This window comes from Phyllobates terribilis, unplaced genomic scaffold, assembly GCF_046119375.1.
Source record: "Phyllobates terribilis strain yellow unplaced genomic scaffold, ASM4611937v1 Scaffold_12__6_contigs__length_324123572, whole genome shotgun sequence".
NCBI lineage: Eukaryota > Metazoa > Chordata > Amphibia > Anura > Dendrobatidae > Phyllobates > Phyllobates terribilis.
The window spans coordinates 272,200,222-272,220,651 of NW_027362772.1; the positions used below are offsets into that span (position 1 = coordinate 272,200,222).

General features: G+C 40.5%; 1 protein-coding gene across 7 annotated transcripts in view; it reads left to right on the forward strand.

Moving 5' to 3' along the window:
- NCAM1 (neural cell adhesion molecule 1) overlaps window positions 1–20,430 on the forward strand; it is a 353,077-nt gene that overhangs the window by 252,823 nt on the left and 79,824 nt on the right. For all 7 annotated transcript variants that reach the window (XM_073656983.1, XM_073656982.1, XM_073656984.1 and 4 more), the window contains 5 exons: window positions 12,377–12,527; window positions 15,689–15,873; window positions 16,230–16,326; window positions 16,478–16,648; window positions 17,177–17,308. In XM_073656983.1, coding sequence (XP_073513084.1) covers window positions 12,377–12,527; window positions 15,689–15,873; window positions 16,230–16,326; window positions 16,478–16,648; window positions 17,177–17,308 — 736 coding nt within the window. The remainder of the gene's footprint in view (window positions 1–12,376; window positions 12,528–15,688; window positions 15,874–16,229; window positions 16,327–16,477; window positions 16,649–17,176; window positions 17,309–20,430) is intronic.

Genomic DNA, 20,430 nt, shown 5'->3' on the forward strand with positions numbered 1-20,430 from the left:
TTTGACTTGCAGCTATTTAGTATATGATTAGTTATGCAGATTCTCATCATGTCACTACGTTGTTACGGTTTTGCTCCTGATGGGGTAATAATCTTTTTCTTCCTGCATACTACAAATTACAACCTGTTCTAACATTCCCTAATAACTCCGTGTGTTATTATGTTGATTCCCAAGTGAAAGGTCTCTGGTTCGAATTGAGGAGCAGCCATAAAGATTTCCCAAGAAAAGAGAAGCAGCATCATCCAGCTCATCGATAACGGTCTCTTAACTCCTTAAGCCCCGAGGGTGGTTTGCACGTTAATGACCAGGCCAATTTTTACAATTCTGACCACTGTCACTTTATGAGGTAATTACTCTGGAACGCTTCAACGGATCCCCCTGATTCTGAGACTGTTTTTTCGTAATATATTGTACTTCATGATTGTGGTAAAATTTCTTCGATATCACTTGCGTTTATTTGTGAAAAAAAACGGAAATTTGGCGAAAATTTTTAAAATTGTGCAATTTTCAAAATTTGAATTTTTATGCCCTTAAATCAGAGAGATATGTCACACAAAATAGTTAATAAATAACATTTCCCACATGTCTACTTTACATCAGCACAATTTTGGAATCAAAATTTTTTTTTGTTAGGGAGCTATAAGGGTTAAAAGTTGACCAGCGATTTCTCATTTTTCCAACAAAATTTACAAAACAATTTTTTTAGGGACCACATCACATTTGAAGTCACTTTGAGAGGTCTTTATGACAGAAAATACCCAAAAGTGACACCATTCTAAAAACTGCACCCCTCAAGGTGCTCAAAACCACATTCAAGAACTTTATTAACCCTTCAGGTGCTTCACAGGAATTTTTTGAATGTGGAAGAAAAAAATGAACATTTAACTTTTTTCACAAAAATGTTACTTTAGACCCAATTTTTTTTATTTTCACAGAGGTAACAAGAAAAAATGGACCCCAAAATTTGTTGTGCAATTTCCCCTGGGCACGCAGATACCCAATATGTGGGGAAAAAACACTGTTTGGGCGCACGGCAGGGCTCGGAAGGGAAGGAGCGCCATTTGACTTTTTGATTGTAAAATTTGCTTGAATAATTAGCGGATGCCATGTTGCGTTTGGAGAGCCCCTGTGTGCCCAAACATTGGAGCTCCCCCACAAGTGACCCCATTTTGGGTCTCTCCAAACGCAACACGATGTCCGCTAACAATTTGAGCCGACAATTTGTTAGCGGATACCATGTTACATTTGGAGAGACCCTGTGTGCCCAAACATTGGAGCTCCCCCACAAGTGACCCCATTTTGGGTCTCTCCAAACGCAACATGATGTCCGCTAACAATTTGAGCCGACAATTTGTTAGCGGATACCATGTTACATTTGGAGAGTCCCTGTGTGCCCAAACATTGGAGCTCCCCCACAAGTGACCCCATTTTGGAAACTAGACCCCCCAAGGCACCTATCTAGATGCATAGTGAGCACTTGGAACCCCCAGGTGTTTCCCAAATTGATTCATAAATATGAAAAAGTGTTGTTTTTTTTTCACTTTTTCATTTTTACGAATCAATTTGTGAAGCACCTGGGGGTTCCAAGTGCTCACTATGAATCTAGATAGGTGCCTTGGGGGGTCTAGTTTCCAAAATGGGGTCACTTGTGGGGGAGCTCCAATGTTTGGGCACACAGGGGCTCTCCAAACGCAACATGATGTCCGCTAACAATTTGAGCCGACAATTTGTTAGCGGATACCATGTTGCATTTGGAGAGTCTGCGCATGGTGGGCAGAATAAAGGTGAAGAAGCCTTGACTTCAATATCATCATAAGAAGCTCCACCTCGAGTTTGCAAAAAAGTACTAAAAGTGGACAGTAGAAGATTGGAAACGGGTATTTTGGAGTGATGAAACTAAAGTCTATAGACTAGGCTCTGATGGGTGCAAATGCGTCTGGAAGGAAAAAGGGGCTAATGGATTGAGAAATTGAAGGATCTGCCAAGTTCGCTGGAGAAAGTCTGATGATATGGGGATGTTTCACAGCCAAAGGTGTTGGATACTTGACCAGGATCGATGGTGGTCTCAATGCTGAGCTATATGTGAGTATCCTACAAGATGAGTTACTTCGTACACTCAAGCACTATTGGTGTGAAAAGGACAACATAGTGTTCCAGCAGGACAACAAACTGAAGCATATGTAAAGATTGGCAAATAAATGGTTCATTGACAATGAAGTAGAGGTGCTGGATTGGCCCCCACAGTCCCCAGACCTCAACCCAATCCAACCCTTGTGGGTAGAGGTGAAGAAAAAGTTGTATACATACCCAAGTGAGTCGACCAGTATGCACCAACGCGTAGTGGAGACCTGGGATCAGATTTTGGTCAAGACATGCTTGAATCTGGACGAGAGTATGCCCAGAAGGATTCAGGCAGTGTTGAAAGCCAAAGGTGGATTTACAAAATAGTAACAAAATAATAAAAATTTAAATTTAGATTTTTAGAAGCAAAACTGTAACAATGCAGTGACATGACAAGAATCTGCATAACTAATCATATGCTAAATAGTTGTAAGTCAAGTTTATGTATGAGATAGCCAAGATGATTGTCTATAAAATGATGGTAGTCTCAGCAGTAGTGGATGGTGAGATATGGAGCCTCAAAGCCAAAAGTTGAAAACATCGTTACCCTTTTGCTCGTCACTGTATGTTTTTACGTATATTGTTCTGAATAAAATTATAATTAGTGCTATAGGCAGTAGTAAAAGTCATTTTATTATTAGCAGACTGAAGTTTGCGGCTACGTTTCTTATTATTATGACTAATTGTTGACGATTTTTTGATTCTGCTATGGCTTCAGCTCTACTTAATGGATTATTGTATCTTTCTGTCATAAATCTATCACTGGTGATTTTACATTCATTGTTAAAAAAGTTGTCACTTGAACATGTCCTGCGGCCTCGTATAAACCCTCACGCTGGGAGATTTTGTATGACATGATTAGGGTGGCAACTAGTAGCATAAAGAATTGAATTGCCGCTAGTTTCTATATTTTGTTGTTGCTCCCGGCTTCGTTGTGCCCACGGGTTAAGGAACCGTTTATTTTTTTATTATAGATACGGTACATACAATATTTTTCTTATTTTTTGCCTTTGAATTTCCATCTTTTGTTTTTGATAAATATGACTGTTACAGTCGACTGATTTTATGTCCTCCTTCATGTTACCTGTGGAGTATGCTACACAATTATCAAAAGTTACACGGGTTTAGAAAGGTAATAAAATGTGGTTATCCTTTACGGGCAGTTTCAAATGTGGACTAGCCAGGTGTAATCTATGAAGATATGTGATAAAAACATCATCTTTTTATTTATGACTCCAGATATTCAAATGACATAAAGTCATTTATTAATTGTAATACTTTGTGGTTTACTCAGCTTGGTGCAATATTTGTTCTTTGTTGTACATAGGGTGAACTACCCGGAAATTAAAAATTAGGATAGCAGAACACATTTATGACGCTATTCCTAATCCTTTTAAATAAACCGCTCCATCTCTGGATTATCCAGACATTTCCTTGAGAGACATCAAGGTGCTGTTACTTCATTAAAGGGGGATTCCCATACCAATATGTAGTAGGTGTAATAATTTTAGCAAATACATTAAATTAGAAATGTAGTATAGTTTTTCTGATTCGCTGTGTCATTTACCTAATGTGCAGGGCATTGCAATAGTAGATATCCATGGTTACAGTCGCTCATATAGTGACAGTTAGTTAGCTGTTGGTGATTGTAACCATGGATACCTAAGCTAAAGCAATGCCCTGCACATGGGGTAAGTGGCATAACTAATTAGAAGAACTATACTACATTTCCAATTGGAGGTATTCACTAATATTATTATTCTTACACCTACTACATATTGGGATAGTATCTTGGAGATGAGAATACCCCTTTAACTGTTACTGGCATTGAAAGGGTAGATCGACCTGTCAGAGGTGGGGACTGGGCTAAATTGCTTCTTAAACGTGAAGCATACTGGATCTTAAAATTAGATACCAGATCCCTGAATGGCCTTAATTTTAATACTGAAATATTTAGATACTTTGTCATTGCTAATTTGTATATATTTCAAAAAGTTCTCCTTTTTCCGGGGCTATTAGATATAAATTCTTCATTTTCTTAGATGTACCTAATGGCTCGAAATGCGTAGTCCTGGTGTCTTTATTTTTTTCATGTGGTTTTATTTTTATCCCTGGTTTTTAATGCACTTAATAAATGTGATATTTTATTATATAATTTTTTTTTTTTTTTTCTGCGGTTGCTGGATTTTTTCCTCATCCTTCCATAATCCTGTATTTATCCCCAGTCTTAAAGGGGTCATCTGGGACTATAATATTGATGACCTGTGCTTCAATGGGAGCTGAGCTGTAGTCATCAAGAACGGCCACTACATAGAGCGGCGCTCTTCTAGCTCCTTACTTCCGGCGGTCACTGGACCTTCCAACACTTGATTAGCGGGAGAGTCGGCATTGGACGTACGAGCCCCATTTGAATCCCTGAAAAGTTAATCTTCGGAGAGAGAAGGTTTAGACATGTTGAATTTCAGCATGCCCAATCGTGTCATGTTTTTGCAACATTTTTACTTGCATTTTTGTGAAAAGCATTGGAAAAAAAAGAGAAAATGGGGTTTTGCGTCCAGACCATAGACTGGTAAAAGCACACTTTTTAGCCTATGAATAATAAGAGATAGTGATTACTTCATGAGGGTCAGTTACTTCACATAAAATGGCTATTTTTGATCATTTTTGGAAGGTATTAGAGGTAAGTACATTTTCATAGTGCAAAATAAAAGTGTCCCCTTTAAGCTGTACCCACAGTCTCTACATACTGACCAGAATTCTCTATCCCAGACAAGGGAAAATAGGTCAATTTACGGGATAACATCATTCTTCAAACACAAGGGCAAAATCTGCTAAGGATCCTTTAAGGGAATCTGTCATCTCATCCTACCCCCCAAAACGATTACATGTTTATGCAGGTTACAAATCCATACCTTTATTAAGCAAAAATGTTGCTCTTTTGCAGAGAAATCCATTTTAGAAGTTATATGCAAATGAGGCTGAAGGTGTTCTGGGAGGAACGGGGAACTTCTACTACCCTTGCTCCATTCTCAGCATGACTGCACCTTTGGCTAGTGGAATGGCTGTCAGTCAGCACTGCTGCAGCCAATCACCTAGCTTATGGCGGCGTTATTCTGAAAATGGAGTTGTGGCAGTAGAAGTTCTCCATTCCTCCCAGAGCACTTTCCGCCTCATTTGCATATCACTTCTCAACTGCATCCCTCAGCAACAGAGCAGCGGTTTTGGTTAGTAAACATATGGATCCACTTGTGTTTTTATAATCTGTTAATCTGTTTTGTTTTTTTTTTTGGAGGGGAGAGGGGTAGGATGAGTTGACAGATTCTCTTTAAAGAGGAAAGTTCCCCAGTTTGAGCATATTTAACTAGCCACATAATGGAATAGCTGCCAAAGAGCTGAATAAAACATAGATTTTATTTTTTAATTTCTCCTATCTGTTGCGGAGATATTTTATTGGGTGTTACCAGAGATTCATCTCTGGAGGGCGTGCACTTTTCCCCTACATGACTGTGACCACTCATAACAGAAGGCGTCTTTCAGGGAAGAAAAAGAACACGCCCCCAGAAGGTCAGAAGAAAATGCCTTCTCCTTTGAGATACAGTACAGACCAAAAGTTTGGACACACCTTCTCATTTAAAGATTTTTCTGTATTTTCATGACTTTGAAAATTGTACATTCACACTGAAGGCATCAAAACTATGAATTAACACATGTGGAATTATATACTTAACAAAAAAGTGTGAAACAACTGAAAATGTCTTATATTCTAGGTTCTTCAAAGTAGCCACCTTTTGCTTTGATGACTGCTTTGCACACTCTTGGCATTCTCTTGATGAGCTTCAAGAGGTAGTCACCGGAAATGGTTTTCACTTCACAGGTGTGCCCTGTCAGGTTTAATAAGTGGGATTTCTTGCCTTATAAATGGGGTTGGAACCATCAGTTGTGTTGTGCAGAAGTCAGGAGGATACACAGCTGATAGTCCTACTGAATCGACTGTTAGAATTTGTATTATGGCAAGAAAAAAGCAGCTAAGTAAAGAAAAACGAGTGGCCATCATTACTTTAAGAAATTAAGGTCAGTCAGTCAGAAAAATTGAGCAAACTTTGAAAGTGTCCCCAAGTGCAGTTGCAAAAACCATCAAGTGTTACAAAGAAACTGGCTCACATGAGGACCTCCACAGGAAAGGAAGACCAAGAGTCACCTCTGCTTCTGAGGATAAGTTTATCCGAGTCACCAGCCTCAGAAATCGCAAGTTAACAGCAGCTCAGATTAGAGACCAGGTCAATGCCACACAGAGTTCTAGCAGCAGACACATCTCTACAACAACTGTTAAGAGGCGACTTTGTGCAGCAGGCCTTCATGGTAAAATAGCTGCTAGGAAACCACTGCTAAGGACAGGCAACAAGCAGAAGACACTTGTTTGGGCTAAAGAATACAAGAATGGACATTAGACCAGTGGAAATCTGTGCTTTGGTCTGATGAGTCCAAATTTGAGATCTTTGGTTCCAACCACTGTGTCTTTGTGCGACGCAGAAATGGTGAACGGATGGACTCTACATGCCTGGTTCCCACCGTGAAGCATGGAGGAGGAGGTGTGATTGTGTGGGGGTGCTTTGCTGGTGACACTGTTGGGGATTTATTCAAAATTGAAGGCATACTGAACCAGCATGGCTACCACAGCATCTTGCAGCGGCATACTATTCCATCCGGTTTGCGTTTAGTTGGACCATCATTTATTTTTCAACAGGACAATGACCCCAAACACACCTCCAGGCTGTGTAAGGGCTATTTGACCAAGAAGGAGAGTGATGGGGTGCTACGTCAGATGACCTGGCCTCCACAGTCACCAGACCTGAACCCAATCAAGATGGTTTGGGGTGAGCTGGACTGCAGAGTGAAGGCAAAAGGGCCAACAAGTGCTAAGCATCTCTGGGAACTCCTTGAAGATTGTTGGAAGACCATATCCGGTGACTACCTCTTGAAGCTCATCAAGAGAATGCCAAGAGTGTGCAAAGCAGTCATCAAACCAAGAGATGGCTACTTTGAAGAACCTAGAATATAAGACATATTTTCAGTTGTTTCACACTTTTTTGTTAAGTATATAATTCCACATGTGTTAATTCATAGTTTTGATGCCTTCAGTGTGAATGTACAATTTCCATAGTCATGAAAATACAGAAACATATTTAAATGAGAAGGTGTGTCTAAACTTTTGGTCTGTACTGTATAATGATACACAGTACTGCTCTCAGCCTTGATATCTGAAGCTACTGTGTAGAGTACAGCTGAGCCACGTGTGATTACAAACACCTTCAGCTTTCATCTCAGGTTAGTTAATAAAGGAAGTACATCTACGATGCCAGCACTGTGAGAGGAGAGCTGTGGCTGCAGAGGTGTTTGTAATCGCACTTGGCTAAGTTCTACTCCCCCTCTCCCACCACACTGACTGTCCTGAGATGAAAGCTAGAGGTGTTTGTAATCACATTCAGCTTTGCTCTATACTACACAGAACCTGCAAAGAGCAGGGTTAAAACTGGTGGAAAGTCCATTTTAAGTCCTCTCTTGGATACTTGCTTGATTTTAAGATTCTTTTTTAAATACTAGTCCATAATAAAATACAGTAACACCTCTTTAAATGAAGACATCCTCCTTCATCCAGTCCAGATTTCCTATGGCTGATTATTTTCAGTTCCACCATATATTATACATATTGGTCAGATGACTACTTGCCCTTTTGGTTGGTCATCATTAGTTGGCACTGGGAAGGGTCTGACCTTTGACTTATACATCGAGAGTTTTCCCGCTTCCTTCCTTTCTGTAAGCCACTGGCATAATGTCACTTTGCAACCTATCCAAAGTGTGCTGCAAAACCCCTTGATTAACATTGGGGTCCATTGACTTTAGTTAACGTTTCTGTTGTATTGAAAGCAAAAAAAAAGAGTGCTGGCTTCCATCAAAGTAGTCAAAAATCTTAAACTGCTGCACTAGACTTTGACGCCATACCCAGACATCGAGCATCTTCATTTTTATGTATTTCTGCAGAGGTTTATCCTGTATCCAGACTGTAAATCCATTACATTTTTACATCCAGTCCTTTATTTTCTAAGGTTTGCCTTGCTTTTATTATAAGCTTGGAGGACACTTTAAGGAAAGAGAACATATGACTTGTCAATTACTCCCCAATTCAGGAGCCCATAAAAATGTAATTTGCAATTGCTTTCCATTTCAGAATGGTTTCAGTACATTAGCTAAAGGTACAATTAGATTAAATTGTTTACAGTCGTTTGCCTGTTGACGGCACCTTTATAGCATCAGGCTGTTGTAATTAGAATTGGTTAGAGGCGAAGCAGGCTGACCGGCCAGAAGCACATAATATCTTTCCATAATCTTAATTAGGGATGTACTGCCGGATGTGTCCTGTGGTTGTGCAGTCTTCAAATATTAAAGCTTGTAGTAACTATGATTTCATTTTGGTGTCAGGGTGAAGTGTTGACCCTTGTAACATTGGAATTGGTCTCAAGTAAGGTATAGATCATTTTAGTGTGACCAACAAATGCGTTTGTATACACCGTATCTCCAGACCAGGAGGTGGTTAATGTATTGAGCTCGTCAGTTATGGAATGTTGAGTTTCCATTCGGTTTTTTCAATTTTCAAAAAGTTCAAAGTGTAACTGTCGCTTCAAAAGAACTTGCGGCAGAATATCTGTGTCTGTCTCTAGCTCCTCCCACCTCCCCTACCCATAAAATTTATAAGCACTAATTGTCATCTCCTATCTCAGTAATGGGAAAATCTGTATTCACTGAAGACCGATTTCAACCCTGAACTGAGAATTTTGAAAGAGAAAGATATGTAGAGGAGGAGAAAGAAGCAGATTTCTATGATAAGATCTATTATAAAGTTTCTTATTTTCATGTGTATTATTGATTTCTGAAAAAAAATCATACAACGGTTACACTTTAAAAATGCACTTCCATCAAAGTTTTTATCCTCTTAAAATATTGCGGTCATCATATAGCATATACCACTGTGTACTTACAATTACTCATTTTGCCTTTCGACCCAGTTAATTCTTCTCTTTTCTCTACTCTATGTAGAAACAGGAAGTCTCTTTTCTCTGTATGAGTCATCCCCCTCTCCAACTCCTGACCCAGCTGCTCTGCTCCTCCCCCTGGGAAGGGACTTTTTCAGTGATGACTCCTGCAGGGAAAATTGACCTCCTGTTTCTACATATAGCTTAGAAGGATTCAGCTAGTCAGTTTTTAATTATGTGATGTCCTAATGGAAAACCCTTCCTAAATGGAAGAATTAACCGGGTAGAAAGGGAAAATGAGCAATTGTGCTATATAATATGATGACTATATTAAGAGGATGAAAACTTTGATGAGTGTGTTTCGTTAAGTAACTTCAGTGATACTTCGTACTGGACAACTAATGTTCGATGCTGAACTCCAAACACGGACTTCTACTGGAAGTTCGTTTTTGTGTCCAGAGAGAGAGAGACTTTTGCAGCCCCCTAGCCCTTACTACGACCATTTTACATCACCAAAGTTCTGGTCCCCATTGACTTCTATGGGGTTCGGGTAGAGTTCTGGTACCCGAATCGAACTTTGGACTAAAGTTTGTTCGAACCCAACAAACCGGAACATCCATGGATCCGCTCATCTCTATTCATGATTGGATCACTCCTGTTAGGGATGAGCAGAACCGTGGAAGTTCGGGTTCTGGTACCCGACCAAAACTTTATTCCAAGGTTCTTTTCCACCAGAACTGTACCTGAACTTGAACCAGAACCCAAACCCCTGGAAAATTCTCTCTTCCTCCAGAACTCTGAATATTGCAACGGACTTCCGGAAGACGTCCGTGTTCGGCGCTTAGCACCGAGCGGACACTAACTGTCCGGTACGAACTGTGAACTTTTAAGTTCAGGTTCGCTCATCTCTAACTCCTATCCCCTATCAATTGAAAATGTTTGCAAATTTCTAGCTATTTATCTATCCTGCACTCAAAATAAAATTTTTCTCAGGAATGTAAGAAGATGGCAGAAATATCAACCCATGTGTTATATATAAATAAAGTTTTTGAGTGAACGATTAGGGTAAGACCGCACGATTTGGTGTCCTAATGCGACTGTGACGATGCTCATCCGCAGAGGCCCCGTGATATATTTATTTATTTATTAATTATTTAAGGGGGTCTATCAGCTCTGAAATCTGTATCACATGGATGGGAAAAAATAAATTTTCAGGACCAGGGACCCGAAGACACATCCCCACATCAGGCATGTGTTGTGCCGCAGCGATGATGTTGATCCGGACCTACTAATCATAATAGGTGCTTGGTTGATAGGAGGTAATTCCAAGGGCTCTGGTCTGGTGGCCACAGACTACCAACGCAGATGATGTCCTAGGGTCCTGTAAACATTTTTTGCTCACCTCTAGTATCACAGGTCCTTGTAAAGGATCTTGCGCTAAAAAGAACCATAACTTGTCGAATAGTTTGAGAGAACATTCCTGATGCAAAATACTCAGCGCTGTGAGTATAGCTGCTAGGTCCGGAGTAACTTTCCTTCCATGGACAATTTAATAAAAAGTTACTTGTCCTGTCAATCAGTATATGTTTGGAGTGTTGAAGTGAATCCAAGAACCCCCCCAAAATACCACAAACGTGGTGACTAAATACCAAACCTATGTACTGTATATATTGCAGATTTGAACCCATGGTCCCAGTTCTCCCGAGCTAGACTGCTATCCACCAAGCTTCCCATTCAGTTAGTTTAAATAGGGGTTCCAGAAAAGTATTTTTTGGGGGGGATGATCCTATTGCATGAATCCTCTAAGATTAGCCATTTAATTGTCCAGCATGTAATACTACTTTAGTGACCAGTTGTATTTTGGGGCTAAATGGGCAGACTGGGCTTTTCCCTGTAATAAGATCTGATCCTGGTGGGGTACTGTGAGATGACCAAGGTCTGTAAACTGGACCAGAAGCTTCAGAACCTGGTGTAGACGCTGGAGATGTCTTAACTTAATAAAAAAAATATAAGGCTAAGTGCCCACAATGCAGAAATGCTGCATATTTTTTCCGCTTTTCCCTGGCAGGAAAAACGCATGCGGATTTTACATGCGTTTTTCCCGCCAGGTAGAAGCGTTTGTCAAGCGTTTTTGCATGCATTTCTGCATGCAGGTTATCAAGCGCTTTTCCAAGCGATTTTAGCATCACTTGGAAAAGTGCTTGACAACTTGGTCACACTATATAAATCCATGCAACCGGCATGAATTTAAATAGTGTGACCAAGTAATAGTTAAAAAAAAAAGAATAAGAACGGTAAAAAATAAAGATTATACTTACCTTCTGATGGCCCCCGGTGTTATATCTGCTGTGTCCGGTGTGTTGTATGGGTCGCGTAACCTGTCACATGACTAAATGATGTCATGGCAGGTTCTTTCACACTACCGCGACGGATACAACACACCGGACGCATCGCTGAGGAGACCGGGGGCCATCAGAAGGTAAGTATAATCTTTATTTGTTATTTTAAATTCTTTTTTTAACAGGTTCTATGGTACCCGAGTCTGGATGAGAGTCTCCTCTTCTCCAAACCCGGGTACCATCCGCACATAGAATCGCATAATATCCGTATGTGCAAATGTGCTGACACGGATAATATGCGTTTCAATGCAAGTCAATGGCGGCAATTACGCTGCGTGTCCGCAAAATTAATGGTAGTGCTGTGTATTTTTTTTCAATGAAAATCCGCAGCGGAAATTCCCGCAGCATGTGCACAGCACATGCGGATTATCATTGGGGACCATAGGGCTTGTATTACCAAGCGTTTTTTAAGCATTTTCGCTGCGGAAATTCCGCGGCAAAAACGCTTGAAAAATGCATAGTGGGCACGCAGACTTAAAGGACAATCACGCTGGTAAAATATCCCGGCCACCCACAGTTGACCAGTCAGTTTACATCCAGTTGGGCAGTCTCAGCAATGATTACGGTTTGGAGTTTCACCTCTGATCCACAGATACCAGATAATGTGTCCACCAAACATCATTAGTCACTAATATCATATTATATGGATATTCATTGAAAATTCTTTATCAGTAGTGATTTGGGATTTTTTCCCCATATCTAAGACCAGACATGACCCGACATTGGATGAATGACGGCTCTCAATAAAGTCTTCCTTAGATCTGAGACTGCATGTATCGACGTTGTGTAATGATCTCGCGTACTGAACAATTTTCCTCTTTTCTGCAGACATTGGATGGGCGTATCGTGGTTCAGGGACACATCAGGATGTCATCTCTTACCCTGAAGGACATCCAATACACCGATGCCGGAGAATACTTCTGTGTTGCCAGCAACAACATTGGCCAGGACACAAAAGCTATGTACTTTGAAGTGCAGTGTAAGATTTCATGTTTTATTTTATTTATTGCAAGAATGAAATATGGTGTTAAAACTGAAGACGTTACACAAAATAGAATAGTATATAATTCCACACTAATTACATACAGATGTCATAATCAATGGGATTGAGATCTGGGGAGGTTCCTGGCCATGGACCCAACATTCCAATGTTTTGTTCACCGAGCCACTTAGTTATCACTTCTGTCTTGTGACATGGTCTCCATCCTTCTGGTAAAAGCATTGTTCTTCATCATATTGATCCTGGATCGTTGAGAGAAGTTGCTCTTGGAGAATGATTAGATACCATTCCTTATTCATGGCTGTGTCTTAGACAAAATTGTGCGTGAGCCCCCTCCTTGGATGAAAAGCCCCAACACATGAATGATCTGAGGAGGCTTTACTGTTGGCATGACACAAGACTCATGGTAGTACTCACCGTTTCTTCTGCGGACAATCATTCTTCTAGATGTCTGAAGGGTGCTTCATCAGAAGAAATCACTTTGCAGGAGGTAGAGGGATTGAACTGCAGAGGACGGGTGGGAAAGTTATTTCCTTTGATGAAGCCCCCTTCAGACTGTTTGGATCATCTGGAAGAATGATTGTGCAGAGAAGAAAAGGTGAGCGCTACCACGACTCCTGTGTCTGCCAACAGTAAAGCATCCTGAGACTATTCATGTGTGGGGGCTTCTCATCCATGGAGGGGGCTCTCTCATAATTTTGCCTAAGAACACTGCCATGAATAAAGGATGGGATCTAATAATCTTCCAAAAGAAACTTCTCCCAACGATCCAGGAGCATTTTGGTAATGAACAAAGCTTTTTTCAGCATGATGGAGACCATGTCGCAAGGCAAAAATGATAACAAAATGGCTCGCTGAACAAAATATTGAAAGTTTGGGTCCTTGGCTAAGAAACTCAATCCCAGTGAGAACTTGTGGTCCACAAAAAGTGGGAGGACAAAGTAAAACACAGAAATTGTGATAAGCTCCAAGCATTGATTAGGTAACAATGGTCTGGTCATCAGTCAGGATTTGGCCCAGAACCTGATATCAAGCATTGGATTAGATAGCTGTTGGGCAAATTATGGTTTGTCCGAGTATCCCATTCCCACCTGTTTTCGCTATGAGAGAGACGCTGGCAGAAATGTCTTATCTTCTGGAGAACAAAAGCTTCACAGTCTGAAAATGGACGTGCTGGACCCTTAACTCCCTCCACAATCAATTGTCCGGGGCCCCCATACACAGTAGACTGTCAACTGAACCTATCCATATCGGCGGGTTCGGGTGATATTAGGGGGCACAGAACCTGCTCAAAAAGGAGAAGTTGTAGACTGGCAGTATACTGTATAATGTAGGAGGACGCAGTAACGTTCTCTTAGTATTAATTTGTCCTGTAAGCAATATATCTAATTTTACTGTATGCTCGTGCTGTGCGAGCGCTCTACTTTCCGCACTGCTGAACTTTGATTTTGTTTCATGCTGCTGCTCAGAGTGAGATTGTGGTTAAAGGCATTGTACACCTTCGCACACCTTTTTTATTGTTCATTTGCTTCCTAAATGCAATTCAACTAACTTTCTAAATAGCCTTCATTAAACATTTTTTACTATTTTGCTGTTACAGAGGGTCCATAAAGTTCTTTATCTAGCGGAGAGATCTGCAAAAATGTTACAAATCTGTCAGATGTTCTGCTCATTTGTGACGGCTCTCTCTGCTCTATCCTCCCTTCTCTCTGTGTTAGAGATAACAAGGAGTGATGGGAGATTGTACACACTTTCTCTCCTCTCCACTGCAGATGTATCTCAGTGAGGGCACAAAAAAAATGAAACGTTGGAAGAGTACAGAATAGAAGTGTTCATATATTGTGACTTGTCCCGTTACTGCTGTCCTACATACAATTTATTTATTTCACCCCCCCCCCTCCTAAATTTTAACATGCCCATACATTATTTTATTAATATTTTATTAATATTTTGTGTGTCCGGTTTACCTTTTTACTTGTTGGAGCAGAAGTTTGTGCTCCAGAGCTGCTCTTCCTACTAATAACGGAAGCCGAAAACTGTAGTTCATAAACCATTGTCTTTTGATCACCAAATCACCCAGTTTCTGCCTGAGATCAAAATCAATGCAAGGAGAAAAGTGTGGCGTTCTGATTTCTAACCCCATTTTGCAGAATCAGTTTGGAAAAGGAGCCCGATTAATTGTTTTCTACCATTTTGGTAAAATGTACAGTGTATAATTGTTTCCTCCTCCCCCTTATTAGTTTCTTCTAGTCGTGTTCCAACATGAGTTAGTACAGACCTTCTGGCAGTGCCTCATCAAAAGGATCTGGCATGTTGGAATCCAACATGACTGATCGTTTTACATGTGTATTGGGTAGAGTCAACTCTTTCCACCACTCACCCTCAGCATTAACATTAAGTGATTATCACGTTCGGTCAACATTCATATGATGTGTATGACCACCTTTTGTAACATCCTCATACCATCAGGATGCAAGAAATACAAACCCCTTTAATTGAGATCAGAACCTTAAAGATGTTTTTCCACTTCTTGGACAACCCCTTCTTAAATGCCCGAGTCTTGTACTCACCTCCTACACCGGCACCATTTCAGCGAATTCGGCGACAGGTCTTCAAAAGTTCGCACAACATTTTTTCTGCAGCCAATGTTGTCAGGGCTTTGGGTGACAATGCGTCATCATCATTTCAACGGTGCCGGTGCAGGCGGTGAGTATAAGACTTGAGTTTTTAGGAAGGGGTTGTCCAATTAGTGGACAACCCCTTTAATAAAATTATAAGCCCTAATTTATCAAGACTGACATTTTGCAGGTTGGTCTTGATAAAAAGATCGCTGGAGTAAGATGCGTTAATCCTATACGAGTGCCTAATATTGAATTTAGCTTATCGTTTAGCTGCCGTGCACCACCACAAAAAACGTGCTTCACTTTTTGGGGTCATCCCAGGCCCTATGTTCCACCCAGATCTGCCGTTTAGAGGCAAAAAGTCACGAGTTGCACAAAAATTATATGACATTTCGAACCGTTTTTCACCAGAATTCTACCGAAAACCGTCGCTCACTTGCTCTAACCTCCAAATTTAGTAAATGTCCTTATTTTATGGACAACTAGTAATAAATTCTTTCATTTTCTTTTTTTTTTTAGATGCTCCTAAGATAAAAGGTCCCGTGGTGATTTATACCTGGGAGGGAAATCCAGTTAATATTACCTGTGAAGTCCTCGCTTACCCTACCGCAAGGGTGTCCTGGCTGAGGGATGGGGTACTGCTGCCAAGCTCCAACTCCTCCAACATCAAGATCTACAATACTCCATTTTCCAGCTGCCTCGAGGTACGACTGTCCCATCAGGTCATCTTTGGCCGGGTTTATGAAGTTTTTTTTTTTGGGGGGGGGGGGGGGTACGACACAAATTCTAAAAATTGTTAAGTAGAAGGTTATCATATTTTCACATCAAAACATCAGAACCTGCTAGAAGTCATAGTGTTTTCCAGTATAACCAGAAACCATGATGCAAGTGTGAAGAGAACCGTATTTGACTTTCCAAAAATCTGCCAGGGCAAAAAAAAATGTTGGGAAAAAGTCTGATAAACTCCTTAATCCGATCTATAAAAATAAATTGGGATTCTTGCATGATGACATTTTGTGGAGTTCAGACATATTCTGACCCAAATCCACTTCATCGACAGATCAACCCTGACTCCGAGAGTGATTTTGGCAACTACAATTGCACTGCAGTCAACAGTGTTGGGCAGGAGTCTTCGGAGTTCATTCTCGTACAAGCAGGTGAGTAACCGTCAGAAGGATAATAGATCAGTGACCATCAAAAGTTTTGTGTCTCGCCGAGGGGATCAAGTCATGTTGACCATCTTGGAATATTGCTCTTTGTAAAATCTCTCTGGAGAAAAATTGAAGATCCTTGTTCTTGTTTTGGCAGAAACCCCTTCATCGCCAAACATCATGAGGGTGGAGTCTTACTCAAGTACTGCTATGGTGGAATTTGAAGAACCTGACTCTACCGGTGGAGTACCCATCCTCAAATACAAGGCAGAATGGAGAACTACAGGGGCCGAGACATGGCAAACCTCTAATTTTAGTGCTCGGGATGGTAATTTAAAGACCATTTTTTGCATATGAACTAAGTTGTATTAATTTTTTGTTGTTGTGCCCCAATAAAGCCCCCCATACACAATAGATAGCCGTTGGCCGATTTATGGTTTTACCTATCGTTCTGCGATCAGCCTTGTCTCCGGATGCCCCCTCCAAGCTCCCCTGTGTTCTCTACGAGAGAGTTACTACCAGACTCTTCTAGCAAGGTCTTATCTCTCCAAGAACAAAAGGATTGGCAGTCCGAAATCGGATATGCCGGATCCTTCTCCCTCTAGCATCATCTGTCTGTGAAAGTCTGGAGGCCCCCATATACATTGAACTGCAGGACAAGCGTCTTTTCTTAAGCTTATGCTATTGTAAGGAAGCAAAGACCACCCCTATCACCAGATTTCCTACTCTCTGTGTAGGAAACATTAAACAACCCCTTTACCTCCACTAATTACTATAATGGAGTCTTACAAATAATAATAAGGGCGGTTGTTGCTCCTCATCATTATATAACCTTATTCATGATCTGTGTTTGCAGAAAGTTCAGAGAGCACAATCACAATTGGAGGTCTCCGGCCCGAAACATCCTACGTGGTCAGACTGTCAGCTGTCAATGGCAAAGGGATCGGAGAGTCTTCCCTACCCTTTGAGTTTGTGACCCAGCCTGTCCGTAAGTAAATTCAGAGCTTTGTTATAATGTGCTAAATGTCTATATATTGTACATGTCATGTGTCTTACAAGCACCCAGAATCATACAAACTGGAGACTGACCTCATAATGTGTGTACTATGGACTATGCAATGATGCAAGATAATTTAATGAAAATTTATCATCAGAAAATGACCTACCGCCTTATGCTATATGTATATATTTTTTAATTTTGCCATTTTTTATTCTTCATATCAGAATCTGTATTAATAAAAAATCTTGCAATTTTCACACTGGCAAGTAGAGTTATATAAGACGCATACTTTCAGACTATATTGTAATGACAGGTAACACCTCTATACAGTAGACAACACAGGATCCACCAATCACAATAGATGATGTCACAGCTCACCTCCTCCTCCTCCTGTACAATGACTGATAACTAGTGATGAACGAGCATGTTCTGTTAACGCTTTTGGCGAGCATGCTCTGGTGCTCGCCGAGTATCTTCAGCGTGCTCGGGTGTTATGTTTTAGTCACTCATTGCTCATGATTTGCGACTCTTTGACAGCTTTAATGCATGTGAGGAATGCCTGTTTCTTAGGCATTCCTCACATGTGTTAAAGCTGTCAAACAGTTGCAAATCATGAGCACTGAGTGATTAAAACATAACACCCGAGCACGCTGAAGATACTCGGCGAGCACCCGAGCATGCTCGCCGAAATGGTTAACAGAACATGCTCGCTCGTCACTACTGATAACATCTCTACTTAGAGTAGATAATACAAGATCCACCATCCACAATAAGTGATGTCACAGCTCACCTCCTCCTCCTGTACAATGACTGATAACACCTCTATGTACAGTAGATAACACAGGATCCGACATTCACAATAGATGATTATGGAGACATGGGGGTCAGTGTGTTCTCTCGTTCGCTGGACCGGGCTCATACCACATATCTTTAGAAAGACCGCATGGACCATGGCTCATACCGCTGAACCCTTGCTCTCTTTTTCCATGGGCAGAACACTACTCAGGCAACACAGAGTGAGAATAAAACAGTGTGCCAATAATTTATTGAACCACCAGCAAACAATAACATATAGAACAGTACCAGCAAGTACCCAAGATGGTGCAAATTACAGAGTCTCACTTTTCTACTGGCTGGGATTAGAGCAGCTGCGATTTCGGGGCTACCAGTGCCAACTACCCCACCAGTGACACCCCACTTTTGGCAGACACCCACAGAGAGGAGGTAACAATAAGCTTAGGAAACTAACTGAGAGCAGTGAGATATGTGGCCACATGACCTGATTGTCCCAACCTTGATTTCTTCAAAATGTCTCTGATTTCAGCAATGGTCAATGGAGCAGATCTGTATTCCTCCAGCTGTGGCCTTGGTCCCCTAAGTGGACATCCTGTAGAATCACACAGAATAGAGGCAGAGACCCCTTTATATAGTTCACAACTGTCCTTTCAAGCCATCATCCACAGGTCAATGTTAAGGAATTAATATATTAACTCACATTGCCCGAGTATCCACAGCTCATCCCCCAATGTTGATTTAAACTATAACCACCCAAACAATGCAAGTCAACAAATTGCATGGGCTGGTATAATGTGTGATCAACATATTAGCAAACAGCATTGTTCAATGACCCTGTGTCCCTGTCTTGCAAAGATAACAGTACAATAAACTGTAGGAGCTGATATAAGAGGTAAAAAACAGCCAGTTATCAATTTACAAATAGCAAGTTAACGTTCAAGAAGAGTTTTTTTTTTTTTTTTTTTAAATCAAATTTTTGTTATTAATTTTTATAAAGATTTTCACAAAGGTAAAAATAAAAAAAAACAACAACCAGACAAACATTGGAGAAGCACAGTTCTTCACCCCCATCCTTAAGAAGCATTAAACATGAGTTATTTATACATCTTGGTTCTGCAAAACCCGCGTAATTAGATGAAAAAATATTTGAACATAGTAACAATAGTCAAATCCAATTACATATAACTTGTGGGAGTGCTAATAACATTTTTATTGATTTTCAAACAAGTTTAATTTGAGACATCATATAAACGTAACTCAAAGCAAGCCGAGGCGAAATCTCCTCAGTTCCCTAGATGTCAAACCAGAGCCATCAATCCATAGACCCCATATCTTGTCAAATTTAGAGATAGCATCTCTTTTTAGGTATATGCCTTTTTCCAAATTTACTAGCCAGTTAACTTTATCAATAAATTCTGATATCATAGGCTCCTGATCTGCTATCCATTTTTGGGCTATCAATTTTCTTGCCATATATAACAAGCGTGCCGCCACAGTTTTGCCGTACTCATCAATAGTCAGATCTTCAACATATCCCTGTATACCTACTAATGTTCTCCATCAATTGAATAAACCCTGTTAATCATTGCTACAATACTCTTCCAAAAGGACACCAAGTTAGGACAGTTCCACATCATATGAAGCATATCTCTGATGTTAGTTTTGCCTCTAGGACAATGGGGACTTGAACAAAATCCTATTTAAATAAAAATTGAGGTGTCCTGTATACCTGGTGTATCACATATATATGGGACAGTCTATGGGATTCACAAAGACAGCTGTGGAACTCTTTCCAGTATATCTGACCAGTGATTTTCCCATTACACTTTCCCATTTCTCTTTTGATCACATCGGCTGGTTTGTCAACATAATGTCTCAGAGAATGTTATAAAGTAATGAGATCAGTCCACGAGAACTGTGTAGATTAGCTATTCTCTGTATTATTGAGTTTCGGCGTACCCCTCCTTCCAGCACAATGCCTTCCGCCTGATATGCGTGCCTAAATTGTAAGTATTTACAGAATTCAGAGTGAGGTAACCCATATTCATTTTGCAGCTGTGAGAATTCCTTAATCACATCACCTATCAGCACTTGATTAAGTCTGTTTAAACCCTTGGCGCTTCAGGAGCCAAATCCCACCAGTTGGTATAGATTTGGAAGCCATGGAGTGTTCCATAATGAAGTAAATTGCGAAACACCTTCTATTCTTTGTAATTTTTTCACCCAAAGTTTGTGACATAACAGCATAGTCGGTATTTTGCCTCCAAGTGTCCCAAACTTATAACCTTCAAGAAAAGTTAACATCCAGACTCATG